Source organism: Ceratotherium simum, chromosome 33 (genome assembly GCF_057802395.1).
Source record: "Ceratotherium simum simum isolate JZ-2026a chromosome 33, ASM5780239v1, whole genome shotgun sequence".
NCBI lineage: Eukaryota > Metazoa > Chordata > Mammalia > Perissodactyla > Rhinocerotidae > Ceratotherium > Ceratotherium simum.
The window spans coordinates 8,914,617-8,928,729 of record NC_141932.1 but is presented as its reverse complement, the minus strand read 5'-3'; the positions used below and the strand labels follow the sequence as shown (position 1 = coordinate 8,928,729).

The following is a 14,113-nucleotide window of genomic DNA, read 5'->3' as shown; positions in this document are numbered from 1 at the left end:
CACACTCTAACCTCAAGAACATTTCTGTGTAATGAGGTACACTGTAAAACACCACACAGTCCCCAACCCTGTGACACAGCTATCTTAGGTATTAATTTGACTCTTAATCAAATGTTAGCTAAAGATTTAGGATCTTTAATTTCTAGAGAGTCAAACGCGGCAGCTTCCAGCACACACACTTATTTCATGTCTAATAATTACAGTCCTGGAAGCTGTAGACCTCTAGCAAAATGGCAAAACCTTACTCAAAACAAGCTAGAGTTCTAGTGGCCATTACGGGGAATGTTCCAATTAGACAAGATAGTTTATGTCAGAAGTTCACGTGAAAGTAAAAGTTCCTGTATTAAACAGAATGAATTAACTATTTTAATTGGTATGCAGAATCTTCCAAAAGGCTACAAGATGCCAAAATAGCTTCATTAAGAGTTTCATTACAAAAGGCTAATGAAAAATTAAAGACACAAAAGGTACCATAAACAAAAGGCAGGAGGAATGATGTGACTCCTATTACTCCCCTCTATCCTTCTTCTAACCTAAACACTCACACTTAGTAATTCTCTGTCTGAGCTGCCTTTCCACTCTCGGAAGAGATTCTTAAACAGTTACCTTTTAAAATAAACGTACTCTCAGTTGCAGATAAAACTTTTCAGTTATCTTTTACCCCTTGGTCAAAGACCAAATAAGGGAGATAGTTAAAGAAGTTCCTAAACCTAGAGAGGATCCCCAAAAGATTTTTTGAAAAACTTAAGAGTCATTATTGGGGCTACAACCCTGGGCTGCCAGGTCTTTATCAGTTTGTACACATGTGGGTAGAACCTGGCGAAACCCAAAGTAGGATGCAAGAAGAAAAATGGCAAAACCCAGAGGATGATATCTGAGATTCTTGGTGTTCAATATATTCCCCCATTAGACCTGAAAGGGTTAAAAAAAAATAGCAACTGGACTTTTACAAGCCATTCCTAGAATCGTCCCTGCCCACACTGATATGTCTGCTATTTGAACATGCAAACAACAAAAAAGATGAATCTGTGGCAGACATTACAGCTCGTTTGGAAGCTCTCATCCTATCGCATTTCAGTTCCATAAAAAAAATAAGGTCACCCAACCTGCTCTAGCCTCCCTATTTATAAGTGGATTATCTACTGAAATTAGTAGATTGATAAAAAGGCAGAAAATAGAATAAGAACTCACCTACCTGACTGAACTTGTGAATATAGCTGAACACCTTGAAAGGACCCTTTCAAAGGAGCAAGGGCACAAACAAAAATCTTCCAACTTGTTGGCCTTACGTCTACAACAGCTCCAAGGCCAGAGACCTAAAATAAAACCTGGGCTTCTCCCACTGCAGTCTCCTATGGGTCCAAGATTAAAACACTAGCCCAGAAAATTGGTATCTCAAGGGTAATCATTGGGACACTGGAGAAAATCTTGCACTCAAAGGTCCTATGCAAATTCTTGAACATCAATTCGAATGCCCCCAAAGGAAGGCTCTCATATAGGCCACTCCCAGAAACGACTGGCCTCTGAAGGGTTTGCTGGTAAAGTGCTACAACAAATTACCTTAAACAGCAAACAGGAAACTAAAATTAAAATTAATGGGATAAACTTGCCAAATTCTAGTTAATATTGGAGCTTTGCTTTCTCCTTTATACCCTACTGTCATGGGACAACAAATACCTCAGAGGGAAAAACAGCTTTCCATTGGGGGGTTATCTAATAAAGTTCAGAGAGAACTTCTATTTCAACCAGTACAAATGACTCTGAGACCTTTTACTGTAAAGTTTCCCTTTTTGCTGAGTGATACAGCCCCAGCCAGTCTAGTAGACAGAGATCTCCTTTCTAAATTAAAATGGCTAATACACCTTGCTTCCAATGGAGACTTCACCTTAGTGTTTCCTGACCAACCTGAACCTGATCTTTTATACTGTTGATAATCTGCCCTTGAGGCAGAGGAGGAGGAATTCCAACAAATGTTCCCTGATATAACTGATGTGCCTGGAAATCTGTAGGCAACTTCTAGCACTGACATTGGAATAATACAAAGTGCAGAGCCTATAAAGATACAGATAGAGCTGACTAAACTTCTTCCTAAATTGCCTCAATATCCATTAAAGTCTGAGGCCATATAAGGCCTCACACCCATAACAGAAGACCTATTCACACAGGGGCTGTTCATTCCCTGTATCAGCCCCTGTACAACACCAATCTTTACAGTTCAGAAAACTAATGAGAAGGGATGGCCATTTGTCGAGGACTTGAGAGCTATTAACATGATAGTTACTCTCTGCTTCCAGGTTGTGCTAAACCCGAGGAAATGACATTTACTTACAAACTCCTCAAGCTGTCCATAGTCTTCTTAACTCTGAACGGACTCAACATTTCTCTGCAAGCTGACTAACCTCCTATGAGTTCCTTCTGCTTTCCTCACTTAATCTACATCTTAAATGCTGCCATGTCCTTAATCCTGCTTCCTTACTACCTCTGCCTGTTAAAGTCAAGCTCCATGAGTTTGAGGTAATGATATTCTATTTTGTGACACCGCATCCTGATTAACAAATCCTGATCAACTAATCCTGATCTAATCTTGTTTACTGATGGGTCACACTGTAGAAGTGAAAAAGGGAATTTCCACCCTATTACTACCTAATACAAATACCTGCCCAGCAAGCAGAGCTCCATGACTCTACAGAGCATGCCAGTTATCAGAAGGACAAACTGTTAGTACTTATACCGAGAGCTGTTATGCCTTTGGATTGTTGATGATTTTCAGATGTTATAAAAACAAAAGGGTTTTCTTACGTCCTCTGGGACCCCAATCCAAAAGGGAAAACAAGTAAATGATCTTCTTACTGCTACTCTCCTTCCTTCTGAAATTGCTATCATCAAAATTGAGGCTCACACTAAAAGGACTCAACCTGAATATCAGAAAAATGCCCTAGCTGACTTTCATACAAAGGCAGAAGCAACACAATCTACAAAGATTCTGACACAAGTGTATGAAGTCAATTTTGCTGGTGCAAAAAATGATACCTTGTTGCCAGACTTTTGCCATCCAGATGTCCTTGCAACAAGGCAATAGTCTGCTCCTGAAAAAGAATATTAAAATGGGCAAAAAATGGTTGTAAATTAAATAAACAATCAGGGCTATTGGAAACCCAAGATGGACACTTTGTTCTTCCTGGTTCCCTGGCAAAACCCATTTTTTAGTTTTTACATTCCTTCACCTACCTTGCTGCAATTAAGATGACTCAAATTATAAATAGACATTGGTGAGAACACTTCTATAAAATTGAAAAAGCAGTTTACCACCAATGCCTAACCTGTCGGGTCCATAATCCTGGAAAATCGACCTTTTGTCCCCAAAGGCCACAGACCTCCTCCCTCTGGACCCTTGGAAGTCCTGGATCTGGACTTCATTCAACTGCCACCTGGTATGGGTTATCAGGATCTTTTTCTTATTGTAGAATTAGTTGTTTTCAGGAAGTGTTAAAACTTTTCTTTGCTGCAAAGCTGATGCCCTCACAGTGGCAAAAAGAAATTCTTGGACAACATGATTCCAAATTGGGGTATACCTTCCACAATCTCCAGTGATCAAGGCACACACTTTACTGGGTGAATCATACAAACCACACAAAAATTTTGCAAACTTCTTGGAATTATCACTGTCACTATCACCCTCAATCATCAGGCAAGGTTGAAAGAGCTAATGGGATCCTGAAAGTTAAAATCACTCAACTTGCTGAAATTACCAGACTCCCTTGGCCTAAGATATTGCCTTTGGTCTGGCTGACTCTTCTCAGTAACCTCTTTGGAAAACATAAGCTCACTCCACATGAGAAAGTCGCCACCAGACCAATGTCCATCAGTATAAAACTTTCTGCTGTTGCCTTGTTTACCCATGCTAGTATGACAAGCTACTGTATGTCTTTAATGTCTTATGCAAAAGCCTATCATCAACAGGTTAAAGAAGCCTTCCCAGATACCAACTCAAAGTATCCTGTTGGACACAGCCTGGGGAGCCTGGTGATTAGATATTCTGGGCACATCATCAGAGGAAGACAGTCCTCAAACACCATTGAAAGGGACCTTACCAAATGCTCCTGACCACTGACACCACTACAAAATAAGAAGGCATTGAGCTTTGGGTATGCATCTCATGCTAAAGAAGTCTCCACTGACATCTGGTCCTATACGGATGCTGCGGACTTCAGAATCAAATTGTCTAGGACGAGAAGGAGGTGAAATCAAGGTAGACTGCTTATGCCCAAATGTCAGATCAAGATTTCTTCCCTTAACTAAACATGAAATGCTTTTGTCTTCTCATCCTTTCCTTTACTCTGGTATTGGCCTCAGAGTGATAATGCCCTCATTGTATCTTCCAGGCCATTGCTAAGAGAGGTAGCCTTTCAGTTCCTGGATTTGTCATTAAAGATTCCAATCAATCTATGATGTGAGAGATCTCCAGTCCTCCCCCTAACCGATTTCTCTTCTATTCCCAAAGTCACTGCAAAGTACAATCCACCCGCCTTAGAAATCTCTTACTGAGTTCATCCTTTAAGGTCAGGACATCCTATGCTTTGCTTTTACCTTTGTCCAATTACAGTCATGTGCCACATAATGATGTTTCAGTCAATGATGGACCATAGATATGACTGTGGTTGCACAAGATAATAACGGAGCTGAAAAATTTCCATTACCTAGTGCATCTTAAAGAAGACACTCAAGAGGTGCAGCCACAACTTCAAAGGATTTGTCAAGATTGATGAGGTTGCAATAACCAACAAGGCTGTGGTTGACATAACAAACCACTTTAACTTGAGTGTGGATGAGGATGACATTGAGGATCTCCTAGAGGTGGTTCCTGAGGAACTGACTGATGAGGAGTTATTTGAACTGTAACAGGAACATGTAGCTGAAGAAGAAGCAAGAGAAAAGGAAACTGCAGGAGAAGAAAAACAAGACCCTCCAAGAAAATGCACAGTGAAGAGTTTAGCAGAAGCCTTTGTAGACCTCAACAAGCTCTTTTAAAATTTTGAGAACACAAAACCCAACACCAAATGGTTTTCATTAATACAGAGACATGTTCATAGCGCATTACCTGCTTACAAGAAAATCTATGATGAATAAAGAAAGAAACCAAGCAAACCACCATGGACATACTTCTGAAAAGAGTGAAACTTCCTCAAGAAGAGCTTGAAGCAGGTCCTTTAGGAAGTATTCCAGAAGAAGGCATTTTTATCATAGGAGATGACAGCTCCACATGTGTTATTAACACTGAAGACCTTGCAGTGACACAAGATATGGAGGTGGAACACAGTGATATTGATGATCCTGACCCTGGGTAGGTCTAGGCTAATGTGTGCTTTTGTGTCTTAGTTTTTATGAAAAAGTTTTAAAAATGGACAAAAATTAAAGATAGAAAAAGCTTATGAAATAAAGATATAAAGAAAAAGTATATTTTTACACAGCTGTACAATGTGTTTGTGTTTTAAGCTAAGTGCTATTACAAATGAGTCAAAAAGTTTAATAATTTGAAAAGTTTATAAAGTAAAAGAGTTAGTAAGCTAAAGTTTATTTATTATTGAAGGAAGAAAAATACTTTTTGCAAATGTAGTTTAGACTAATTGCACAGTGTTTCTGAAGTCTATAGTAGAGCAAGTAATGTCCTAGGCCCTGACATTCGCTTACCACTCACTCACTGACTTACCTGCAGCAACTTCCATTCCTGCAAGCACCATCCATTGTTAGTGCCCAATACAGGCATGCCTTTGTAAATTTTTATAGCGTATTTACACTGTACCTTTCCTATGTTAGGCTATGTTTAGATACACAAATAGTTACCACTGTGTTGCAATTGCCTACTGTATTCACTACAGTAACATGCTATTCAGATTTGTAGCCTAGGAGTATTAGGCTATACCATAAAGGCTAAGTGTGCTAGGCTATACCATCTAGGTTTGTGTAAGTACACTCTGTGATGTTTGTACAATGAATAAACCACCTACTGATGCATTGCTCAGAATGTATCCCTATCATTAAGTGATTCACTACTGTATAACTGTACCTTCCCAGTTAGACACAATTACCTATGTAAATCTTAGTACATTTGGAACCTCACATTCCCATGATTATCTAGAGCAGATCTGCCCTCACTCACCAAGAAATATCTTCAGTAGCACTCATTTTTGCAAAGTATATAGAAAGACTCTTTATTTCAGGCTAGGAGATTTTTTCCCATATGTGCTGAAAACATAAGTGACCCCCAGCTTGAGTAGGTAAATGAAGAAATGCTTGCAAATGGATGCATTAACAGTACCACCTTAATTGGAATGGTTGGTGCCCTACAGGGTTTCTCTTTTTCTGTGGTGGTTGTCATTCTCCTTGGGCCTATGAATGCCTACATAGTGGGCACATAGCTGGGCAATGCCTCTTAGATTTATCTAACTGTGCCCCTAAATTTCCACAAATGAACTAAGAAACTTCATTGGTCAACTCCCCTTTACCTACATCATCAAGTTAGGTGTTCATAACTCAGGATTCACTTCCATTGGTAGGGCCATATTTCCCTGGTTAGGAGTAAACGCAAATGAGAATAAAATCAGAAACTTCTCTTTAACTCTTGAAGATACTGCAGAATCTTCTGCTAAGTCAATAGCTGCCCAACAAAGGTCCTTAGACTCTCTGGCCAAAGTTGTTCTTGATAATAGGATAGTCCTTGATTATCTTTTAGTTGAGCAAGGAGGTGTCTGTGCTGGGGCCAACACCACCTGCTGCACCTGGATGGACACCTCTGGAGAAGTTGAAACTCTATTACATAAGATCACTGAGCAAGCCTTTTGGCTTAAAAAGGTGACCCCGTGTCAGCACGTTCTTTTCTTGAAATATTTGATTTTGATTTCTTTGTGTCTTGAGGACCATGGATCCAAAGTATACTCCAAACATTGGAAATTATCTTGCTTATAATATTCATAATGATCTCCCTGGTGTGTTATATTCACTCAAAATCTTTAAATGCACATTTGAGTGGCTAACCACCAAGCAAATGATCTCCCTAAGACTGGAACTTCCAAAAAGGAGCAAAGAAAAGGACCCAATTAAAGACTGTGAGCCTGATTCTGTGACCTGTGAATATCACAGGGATTAAACAAAAACATTATGATTTATAGATACCACAGCTGTGAGCAGTAGCTGAGAGTGGCACTAATACCATAAATTTTTATCACATCTCTCAGTTAAGCTGAAAGTCTGATCAAAAGGAAGGAGTTGTTAAAATAGGAGACAGCAGACCCAAAATGGAATCCCTTCTGCTAAGCCCCATGTCAGGAAACCAAGACTTAATACCTCATCTAATTGTTGTTTCAATCTCCCTTGGAATGTAATCTTTGACCAGTCAACCTGGAATTACCTGGTCAGCACTAATGAGGTAACCTGCCCAATAGACTCCTTCTGTTCTCCTTAGGAGGGTGACCTTTCTTGAAACAATGCTTTCTTTGCTAATAATTACCGTTTGCTACTCCCTCTCTGCCTTTAAAACCATTCCTTTTCTGTACCCTTTGGAGCTCCTTTCTGCTTGCTAAATAAAGTGCTCCATGTTTTACTAATTGTTGAATAAAGCCACCTAGATCTTTAAATTCACTCGGTTGAGTTTTTGTTATTTAACAAGCTGAAGAGTCACAAAGTTTCTAAGAGTCAGGCTTCAGTTGTGAAAACGCTTCACTAGCAAGTTAGTTACTGGTATCAAAATGTGTACCTGTCAGTGGCATCAGGGTGGCCCTGAGTTCATACACAAAGGGGGGCTTCTAGGTGGAGGCTGCCTCCCTTTTGCCAGAGACTCAATACAAAATCATCACTCACAGAGACTTGTGGTTTCTCTCATACTCCAGGAGTCTAGTAAGATCTGAGCCTCTTTTTAGATGATGAGCAGTCAAGGAGACGACAGTTTTCTCTTCACTGCTAGAAGGGTTGAGGAGTGTAAATCTGCCCATAGACTCCCAATAAACTTTCACTGGAAAATGGGATTCTGAATGTGGTCAGGTCTTCTCAGCCACACCTACTGGCAGAGAGGTGGTAACACCTTAGACAGGGCTACTGAGACAGAGGCCTCTAACATGCCAACAAAGAGAATATTTTTACGGAATGAAAACTTAGTATGCCACAGTTTACAGGCGCTTGACCTAAATGGCCACCAAATGGTGGCACAAAAAAGGGTTGTTTGTCTCACCAACACTTCTCTACTTGCACCTCATCCTGATTAGGAGAATCCCCTCTGGCACATGCAGGATGGGAAGCACAAACACATAACACAATAATTCCTGTTCTATTCTGATGGAGAAACAAAACAGGATGGTTGAATTTTCCAAAGGACTCTGCTATGGTCTGTTTGTGTCCCCTCAAAATTCATATATTGAAACCTAACCCCCAAGGCAAAGGTATTAGGAGGTGGAGCCTTTGAGAGGTGATTAGGTCATGAGGGCAGATCCCTCATAAATGGGATTGGTGACCTTTAAAAGAAAACTTTAGAGAGCTGCCTTGCTTCCTTCCACCTTGTGAAAATACAACTGGGAGTCTACAACCCAGAAGGGCGATCACTTGACCATGCTGGCACCCTGATCTCAGACTTCCAGCCTCCAGAACTGGAAGATATATATTGTTGTTCATAAGCCACCTAGTTTGTGGAATTTTGTTGTATCAGCCCAAACACACTGAGATAACTATCATAAAGATAGTTTCCCTCTGATATTATGACAACGCACAAAGGATATTTGTTGTAAGGCTCAGTCACTATCCCATCCTCATTGGCACAACTGCTAAGAAGTGTAAAGAGTACAAGATTTTACCCCATTTGCAAGCCAAAGTGTTAGTCTGCCAGGTGCCGGCCAGATGACATAGCAGTTTAGTTTGCACCCTCTGCTTTGGTGGCTATGGGTTCGCAGGTTCGGATCCCAGGCGGGGACTGACGCACCGCTTGTCAACGTGCTGTGGTGGCATCCCATATAAAGTAGAGGAAGATGGGCATGGATGTTAGCCCAGGGCCAATCTTCCTCAGCAAAAAGAGGAGGATTGTCAAATGAGGTTATCTCAGGGCTGATCTTCCTCACACACACACACAAACAAAAAAAGAGTTAGTCTGCCAGTTTCATGGATGCTGGTTCAAGACATGAGATTCCTTGGACTGAGACAGGAAAGCTTGTTCACGGCACAACCGGCAGCAAGAGCTTCCTATTCACATCTGTTTCCATTCCTTCCACATACTCCACAGGGGCCATGCAAAGACATCCAGATGGATGTCACATACAAAGTAGGTTTGTGTTTGCAGCTGGATAATATTAGGCTTAAGAAACCCAAATCTTTTAATGTGGGTTATAAGTACACCTGCCCAAATTTTGCCTCTGAGAAAGGTATTATCCTGTTACATTGGTCAGGTAATTAATCTTTCTTTGCCCCCAATACAGACAATATAGTCATCTTCCAAGGCTGTTATACAAAAATCCTTGAAAGATAGTCTGGAACAGAAGGTGACACAAGATGTGGAAAAAGAAAATGAAGAGGCCCATGGAGAATTGTCTGCCAATAGGGTGTACTTTTCCCTTTAAGATTTGGGTATAATTGATTCAATAAAAAGAGTCTGATGATTTTTGATACCAAGACTGACCTTGGTTGTGTGGTGCTGTGGGGGTTGTTAAGGACTGAAGGAGGCAGGAAGAGACACAGATTGACCCGGAGACTTCACAGGAAAGACAGATCCAAGGGAGAGAAGATGGTAACCTAGCTGAGCAATAAGAGGTGAGAGCAAATGGAAAGGAGAATAATGTCACATAGTCTGAATGAATTGAAATTTATTAGCTCATCAGAAATAAATATAATTTGCTATCCACACGTATATAACAAATCAATTCTGGATGGATTGCTGATCTAAATTTTAAAGCTTTGTAAAGTTTCTAAAATAAAACAAAGGAGAGCATCTCTGTAGTTTTAGGATAGGAAATACCTTTTAAACAAATTAATAAACATTACCTATAAAGGAAGAAATATCCAGTTATATTAATGCTAAGACTTTCTCTTCATCAAAGGAAACACACTTACAGAAAGACAGAGATAGAGAGAGCATGAGAGAGAACTAAAAAAGAAACACGTCCAGCAGATATATAGAACTACTACAAGTAAGAAAGAAAAAGACAACACAATAGAAAAAATGGACAAAATAAACTAATACACACTTCAAAAAGCGGTTGCTCAATGTCTAATAAATACCTGAAAATATGCTCAGCTTTCATAATAATTAAGAAAATGCAACTAAAATCATTTTTTGGTACCACCACACACCAAGCAGAAGTCTAAAATAAAAATGAAAGAAAATTAAAAGTGGGGCCAGCCCGGTGGTATAGTGGTTACGTTCATGCATTCCGCTTCGGCGGTCCCGGGGTTCACTGGTTCGGATCCTGGGTATGGAGCTACTCATTGCTCATCAAAACATGCTGAGGCGGCATCCCACATAGGAGGACTAGAAGGACCTACAACTAGGATATACAGCTATGTACTGGGGCTTTGGGGACAAAAACGAAAAAGAGGAAGGTCAGCAACAGATGTTAGCTCAGGGACAATAGTCTTCAAAAAAAAAAAAAATCAAAGGTGTGGACGAGGATGTGGACAAACCAAGAATCTCCTACACTGCTGATAGGTGTGGAAATTGGTACAAATGTCTCCCAAACCTGTTTGGTACTATCTCATAAAGCTAAAGAGATATAAAACTCTCACCCAACAATTCCATTATTACATGTATAGCCAACAGAAGTTATGTGTCATAATGCATGACCTAAACGTACATAGCAGCACTATTCCTAATAGTCTCAAACTGAAAGCCACTCATATGTCTATAAACAATGGAATGATTAAATTGTTTTATATTCACACAATAGAATTCTATAAGCAAAGCAAATGAATGATCAATAACAACATGTAGCAATAAATTCACAAACAACATAAGGAATGACAAAAGCCAAATACAAAAGAGTTAATGCTCCATTATTTTTAGTATATAAAATGCAAAACAGGTTAATGTGACTTGCATTTCTAAATGTCAGAGAAGGGGTTACTGTGAGGAGTAATGACTGGACTAGAACACAAAGGGGCTTCTGAGGGTCTGACGATATTCTCTTGATTGATCTAGGTACTGAGTACAGAAATGTGTTCACTTTGTGAACTTTCATTGAGCTATGCACTTATGACCTGTGCATGTGTCTTTAAATTTTTAAAATACATATCACCAATCAGAAAGGTGGGAATGATGAATAGATTAGTGTTGTCATGTCCTTAACTGTAAAGGTGGGGTTTAATAGTATTAAATAAAACAACACTGTGATTGGCTTTTAAATATATGTTGAAATTTCTAGGTTAAATACAAACAAATAATGAGTATACAACTTTCAAAGAAAAAAGGTCAATTGTAAAAAGTGTCTCTTGTGAGTTAAAAATATGGTTTTCTCTTTGTGGTACAATGTTCAATAGAGATATCCATTAGGTCAAAACAATTATTTCATTTTTCAAATTGTTGAATTCTCAATACTTTGCATCAGCTTGAAAATGTAAAGGTGGAGAAAATTATATATGTAGCTCTTCTTAAAGTACCATGCCTAGTTCATTTCTGGGAAGTTTCCTGTAATAGATTTAAGTTATACACTTGAAAATATCTCCATAATATCCAGATTGTTTCAGAGCCTGGTGTGTATTATTGCATAAATTCTGAACTTCTCCACAGATAGCATTAGTAAAACTTCATTCACATAAGTATTTACATGATACTAATATAGTATTTCATTATGATTACTATTGTGACTTACTGTTCACTTTGAAAAAGATGCTCAGCATGTCCTATTTACATTCTCTGGTCAGCCACTCGTAATTGTACCTAAAACTTTGAACGTAACAAGTGAATTACCAAATGAATATTGTGCAAATATGTAGAATTCACATATTTCTCATAAGATTAGGGTATTTTGTATTCCTTATATTGGCAAAGCAGAGCCTGGATACACTGGAGTCACGGCACATGAGTAGAAAGGGGCTGACAGTTGGGAAGCACAGAGTGATTACTGAAGTGATGTTTAAGAGAAACTGGTGGGGATTGTTAAAAAGAGACAAACACACATGAGAGATGGAAGAAAGGGTGTAAAAATAGACAAAAGTGCTCACCAGGAGAAGGATGGTTTTGGTAGCTCTGGACTCAGGGGAGGATCTGGAGGAGACATTGGTCCTATGAAGGTGTTGGACCCTTTGCTTGTGCCTGAACAGGGTGAAAACCATGGAGCTGCTGGCCCAGATCATGAGCACCAAACAGAAAACATCAGGGAATGATAGCAATGCTGCATATAATGAGTCACTGGTTTTGTCATGACGAACAGAAGAGCAATATCCGAATGCTTTTTGGTTTGTGATGTTTTTGTTGCTCCAATTGCTAGCCAGAAACATAGGATAAATGACACTTACCAGCATGTGGAGGATCCAACACATGAAAATTGTGGGGACAATGCACTTGAGAGTTTTCACTTTAAGCTCTGCCCACTTGGAGTTCCTGGGGCTGATCATGATGGCCTGGACCACGCTCAAAAGGCAGGTGGTGCCAATGGAAACACCTCTGCCCACTCCTCGAACATAGGGAAAAAATCTGCATCCAAAATCAGTGAAGACTTGATACCGCCCGAAAGATGACATTGTATAGGGGATTCCACTAGAGAACAAGACCAATAAGTTGGCTACAATCAGGTTCCTGACAATCACATCTGTGGATCTTAGCCTAGACCCAGTGAAATAAAGGAAGAGATAATGGTAAAGAAGAGAGAAATTCCCCAGGATTCCGAATATAGTCTGTAATAAGAAGACCATTCCTACAGCCAAATCTCCAACAGCCATCCTTCAATTCTCAAAGACTGATATTTGTCTTCTGAGCTAGAAGATCCTGCAGGGGAATAGGAGGCAGGGACCACACGGATCATGTCAACTGAAATCCAATATTCTCCACTTACTAATAGTTCCTACTTTGATGTAATTACATAAAGTTTTTCGGTGCTTTGGAGGTTTCCAGGAGTTGAAAGTATAACCATTAAAGCACACTTGCAATGTATGAATCACTGCTATTAAGGTGATATCCTTCTTTATCTTTTGCAAATCCATGAGGCAGGCACTATTACATTCCTTATAAAGAGGAAGACAACACAGGCACAGAGAGATCAAGTGTTTCCTCTAAAATCACTTACTGGTTAGGGCCAGAGTGGAGATTTGAATCTGGCTGGGCAAGCAACAAAGATACTGCATATAATCCAGAATATACTAAAATACTAATTAGCTGTGTTCTTCAAATAAGCCAGATCTAAATTAACTTTTGGTTTTGAACCTTGTCATTTCAATTTAGATTGGTGGTATTTTATTTTTTAATTTCAGTAATAACACGTTTCCACTTATTTATGAAGACTTATTCTATAGGCAAATATAAATTTTGAATAGAGCTTTAGAGATCTTAATAAAATGTAGATGCCCTGTTTACAATATACAACTGCAGGATCCTTCCCCAGGACAAGTTGGCTTTAGTGAATGCAAGAATGCCTCACCATTAGGATGGCAACAGAAAGACTTATTTGCTTTTATCTCAGGAACCACGGTACAATGGCCTGAGTCTCAGGAACTATGAGACCGGAATCACTGATGCCTGATGAACAGTGTACAATAGAAACCAATTATTACTAATTTCATATCATGTACATGTCCATTTATTAACAACTGAAATAAAATTATTAACACTGAGACAAGTTTTGGGAATTATATTAAAATACAAGACACACATGCAACAGGCAATGTTAAGGCAAAAACGGGTGTAATGTATAAATGACATACATTTTTTGATTGGTAATATAGTACTTAAAAACAGCAGAAATATCACAAGATATAATTGAGCCTAAAAATGTTGTCTGAAATTTGTAAAATCATGTTTTTCTCAAATATTGCTTCCATAGCTTCAAGTGGGAAAAGTCTCTCCGTAATCAATAGAGACACAATTATTAAATCTATTAAGCATTTTATACACCCAAAGTTAGAGAAAACAATTCTATTTCAGCAACTGTTA

At 39.1% G+C, this 14,113-nt stretch overlaps 1 protein-coding gene across 1 annotated transcript; it reads right to left on the bottom strand.

Annotated features, from left to right (window-relative positions):
• Window positions 1-11,964: 11,964 nt before the first annotated feature.
• On the bottom strand, window positions 11,965-12,921 carry LOC101400113 (vomeronasal type-1 receptor 4-like). The gene has a single exon (XM_004439032.3). It carries the CDS (start codon window positions 12,904-12,906, stop codon window positions 11,965-11,967), a length of 942 nt encoding a protein of 313 aa, XP_004439089.3. The 5' UTR covers window positions 12,907-12,921.
• Between the last annotated feature and the right edge of the window lie 1,192 nt (window positions 12,922-14,113).

Bases quoted from the DNA above. Each gene is read 5' to 3' on its own strand.
- LOC101400113 (XM_004439032.3), bottom strand. From the start codon at position 12,906: ATGGCTGTTGGAGATTTGGCTGTAGGAATGGTCTTCTTATTACAGACT.